This window comes from Cyprinus carpio, chromosome B3 (genome assembly GCF_018340385.1).
Source record: "Cyprinus carpio isolate SPL01 chromosome B3, ASM1834038v1, whole genome shotgun sequence".
Classification (NCBI taxonomy): Eukaryota; Metazoa; Chordata; class Actinopteri; order Cypriniformes; family Cyprinidae; genus Cyprinus; species Cyprinus carpio.
In genome coordinates this window covers 42,706,022-42,710,290 of record NC_056599.1, presented here as the reverse complement: position 1 = coordinate 42,710,290, position 4,269 = coordinate 42,706,022, and the positions used below count along the sequence as shown (strand labels likewise).

At 38.6% G+C, this 4,269-nt stretch overlaps 1 protein-coding gene across 1 annotated transcript; it reads left to right on the top strand.

The window, feature by feature from the left end:
• The first annotated feature begins 2,443 nt into the window (after positions 1-2,443).
• Positions 2,444-3,987, top strand: LOC122136648. Its single transcript, XM_042721047.1, has 2 exons — positions 2,444-3,039; positions 3,828-3,987. Exons 1-2 carry the CDS (start codon positions 2,470-2,472, stop codon positions 3,867-3,869), a joined length of 612 nt encoding a protein of 203 aa, XP_042576981.1. The 5' UTR covers positions 2,444-2,469; the 3' UTR covers positions 3,870-3,987.
• Positions 3,988-4,269: the final 282 nt, after the last annotated feature.

The following is a 4,269-nucleotide window of genomic DNA, read 5'->3' as shown; positions in this document are numbered from 1 at the left end:
CATTTCGTTTTTCTCCCTTAATAATTCTCAATTTTACCGAACTAATGGCTGCTGATGACTATTTGAACTGAATTCTGCTAAAGTGCGCTACGTGAGTACAGGTCTGCTCATGTCTGAAAATAATATCTGTAAAACAATTATTTTTACATAACAAAAACATTATAGCTTATTTGTTAAGTACATTTTTAAATTAATGTAAAAACTAAAATAAGCTGTAAAACTTAAAGTTATTATTTAAAAAAAAAAAAAATTGTGTTCAGTATGGTGGGCCGCATTTGATTTTGTGACGGGCCGCTCGGGTTGAGAACCACTGGTTTAGAGCTACAGGATTTGTGGAGTAGCTGGAACCACTGGTAGATTGACAAAATAATAGGAACAAGAAATTCTTCCACCACTACTTCGTTTGTGATAGTCGTTTATTTTTTAGATATTTAAGACGCAATGTTTTCAGTTTATTGATGACCTGATTTTTTGTCCTGTGAATGCCTTGCTCTCGGAGACAGTTATTTTATCATACGTTACTGTATCACTAACAGTTCCTCTCAGATGACGACAAATTTCTTCATCCGCCCGGATAAGGAGAAGCGCTTTAATTTCACTGTCGGTCCAGTAGGATGACATTTCTTTTATTTTTGTAAACAGTGCGTGAATGCGTCGCATTGTTATGATTATTATGGTTTGGACTTATTAGGTGTCTTAGTTCTGAACTTTTTGGTGGTTTTAGTGATTATACCGGTTTCTGCGTTCACACACAGCAGAATTCTAACAATTTACTGCTAATGTTACAACTTCTCATACACATAAATTGCTGTAACAAATTTACCGGTATTTTTTAAAAGATCCTTTTCACACATGATCTCTTTACGGGCAATTTACCAGTAATTTTTCCGGGAAAAGTCTATGTGTGAAAGGTCTTTATATATTAAGTTTTGATCGTGGTATCCCAAACATTGTTTTCATAATGCGAGGCGCAACGTGATGTAAACAAACAACGCTTCATACAATATCATTCATGTCACATTTTATTGTTATGTCACACAGACATGTATTACATTGACTGGTTCACCAGTGTTGTGTGTATCATATTTTATGTTGACCTGCGAATACAATTAGTTTTTCCCTGCTGTTAACAGGACACAACAGGATGCTAATCAGCTCTCTGAACAATCAGACCAGTGCTGCTTCCTCAATAAAGTTTATCATTCTCACGTGTTTTAAGTCAGTTTAAATATTAAAGTGTTTTAAGCCATCCAAGCGTGAGACAGCACGGAATATATTTCAATGCGGTACTCACACGCTGTGATAGACCTTTTCTGAAAGAGATTTAAATGTGTTACTCACGCGTGTTGTGATAGATCATTTCTCATACACACACACACACACACACACACACACACACACACACACACACACACACACATACTCTCACTCTCTCACCAAATTGAGTTTTCTTTCACGCCTTCATCAGCAAATGCACACAAAGCACGTCAGAATGACAGTCTTGAGGAGTATCCACGTAAACGAGTATTGTTTCCGACCCGCACTTTACCCCAAACCAGCAGGTTCACGACTTCTTCAACCCCTAGATCCTACTGCTCACCCCATCACCGTATATGCTCTAATGCATAGGCAATTGCACTTATTATGGACTTAACAGTGCTTTCAAGGTCATCTTCATCCATTTCAAAATGTAAAGAAATGTTTATATTACTGCACTGGCCATCGGAGCGAACCAACCGTGACGTCACACGCGGTGCTACTGCAAGATGGAGACGCACTTGCTCCAAAAACTATAACAAAACATCCTTTTTTCTTTAAATGGTTACATTAATCATGTTTGTTATATATATATTTTTTTTTATTTAAAATTGTTATTTATTGTTAAGGTTATTTTCCTAAACTGTATTTTACCTATTCACTGTATTTTATGTAAAAATCATTTTCTATTTTTAACTGTTTTAAAATTCATTGTAAATAAGTCAATTTTTAAATCATTTCCAAAGTTTTGAAAAAAATAGCTTGTTTTATTTTTGTTATTATTTTTTTCATGATTATTTTACTTTCTTTTATGTAAAGCACTTTGAATTACCATTGTGTAAGAAATGTGCTATATAAATAAACTTGCCTTGCCTAAATAATGCAAACTTGACAGACTGCTTCAATTCCACTTTAAAGCCTCATTCAAAAAAAAAAGAAAGAAAAGAAAGGAAAAAAAAAAACTTTATTTCACTGTCAGGATTTTTAACCAAATTGTCTGTCTTATGTAGACATTCATTCAAATCTGTTTAATCACACTCTTCATTACACAGCTGAGCTTTATAGTGTTATTTTGATCTGTATTCATATGAACAGAGCAGTGGTGTGTGTGTGTGTGTGTGTGTGTGTTCCGGTTGTGTTTTTTGTTGTTGGTGTGTGTTAAGGTGTGAACATCTCGACTGTCGTAACTGCCGCCGAAAACGCAGAAAAAAGATGTTTAATGTGCAGCTAAGAATACTCTACATAATGTGCTTAATAACAACTTTGAAGGGGACCCTAAAAGAAGCCCGCAAATCTGGCAAAATATACATACAACAATGGCGCACCTATGACCCGGCGTCTCACCTGGTAGGAAACAACCCGGGAGAGTTCGGTGGATTTGCCCGGCGTCTTTCCGATGAGGAATGGTTGCGGTTTGAAGCAGAAGAAAGAGCTTTCCGAAAAACCCTAGACACAAAGCTGATCGACGATAGACAGAGGATAACATATACTGGAACAGACCCGACACAGTGGAATAAACTCATGGCGATCCTAAACGGAATATACCATAAAAATGGCACGTTTTCTGCGCATAATCGAAACGGAAGACCTTACGGAATACCTCTTCTCAAATATACAGTGAGGATTCTCAACAAACTGCCGAATACTGACAAACCCCCAACAGACAGAACACCGGAGGCTCTGACAGAGTGGATAGAGAAACAGTTCCGCTTTATGCGCGAGGTCATTCAACCAGCGCTCAACAGAACAACGAGAACGCAGCAGAAAAGGCTCCCCAGAAAGGTAAGCCGCGATGAAATTGCATATCTCTGGAATAACAACAGGACTAAAGCTATTAGAGTCATTCTTAATAACAGTACCTTCACAGAACCTCTGCCAAGCATGAATGATACAGAGCGAGTTTATAAATATTACTGCGATAAAAACCAAGCCGATGCCACCGGTGAACGCCTCGCCACGCCCCCTTGGCTAGATGCGCTAGAGTTAAATCCCCCTACTGAAACACCGAATACCTCACTGTTTACATCTCAGGAGGTTTTAAGGGTGATTGAAAGCCTACCAAACAACAAGGCGTGTGGATCTGATGGCGTTACATATGAAACACTTAAATCCACAAAACAATGGACATGTACGGCATTAACGCAAATATTTAATGTTTGTATGACCAATGAGAAAATACCAGATTCGTGGAAAGGAGCTCTTATTCACAGAATTCCGAAAAAAGATAATATACCTGACGACCCAGCAACATGGAGAGACATATCTTTACTCCCTACTATTTATAAAGTTCTTATGAAATGCATTTTGAACCGCATCCTGCCATGGCTCTGCGAAATGAACATACTGTCGGAAAAGCAAAAAGCTTATATCAATCGTCAAGGCATGAACGAGCATGTTTTCTGCCTGAAAACAGCAATCGATGATTTTAAGCATGAATCCACCAAGTTTTATGAAGTTTTTCTAGACTTCCGTGATGCATTCGGCTCATTGCCACACAGCGTTATGATTAAATCTTTAGATGAAATTAACATACCTACACCGTATATTAACATAATTAAGGATATCTACAGAAACTCCTTTATCCAGGTGATCTGTGGAGACCAACTGACTAGACCAATCCAACTAAGAACTGGCATCAAGACAGGCTGCCCATGGAGCGCAGTAAACTTTATCCTAGCCCTTAACCAGTGGCTCAAATGGCTGTGCCTCTGCTCCTCCTCGCATATCAGATCGCCCAAACCCTGTCCAGGCCTATGCAGACGATGTTCAGGTGTCATCCAGGGATGAGAAAGTGATTAAAACCATGCTGCTCTCTCATACTGATAAATTCATGCGGTGGTCCGGACTAGAGGTGAAAAACACCAAGTGTGCTGTGTTTTATGAGAGACGCAGTGGAGGTAACAGGTGGTATCAAGCCAAGAAAGACAAGCCACCCTCCTTTTCCATCATGGGCAATGAAATTAAAGTGTATGCGCGCCATGAAACTTACTGCTATCTCGGACACCGGTTTAA

Coding starts and splice junctions, on each gene's coding strand:
- LOC122136648 (XM_042721047.1), top strand. CDS start 2,470: ATGTTTAATGTGCAGCTAAGAATACTCTACATAATGTGCTTAATAACA. Junction 3,040..3,827: donor AGAAAAGGCTCCCCAGAAAG/GTAAGCCGCGAT, acceptor GGATATCTACAG/AAACTCCTTTATCCAGGTGA.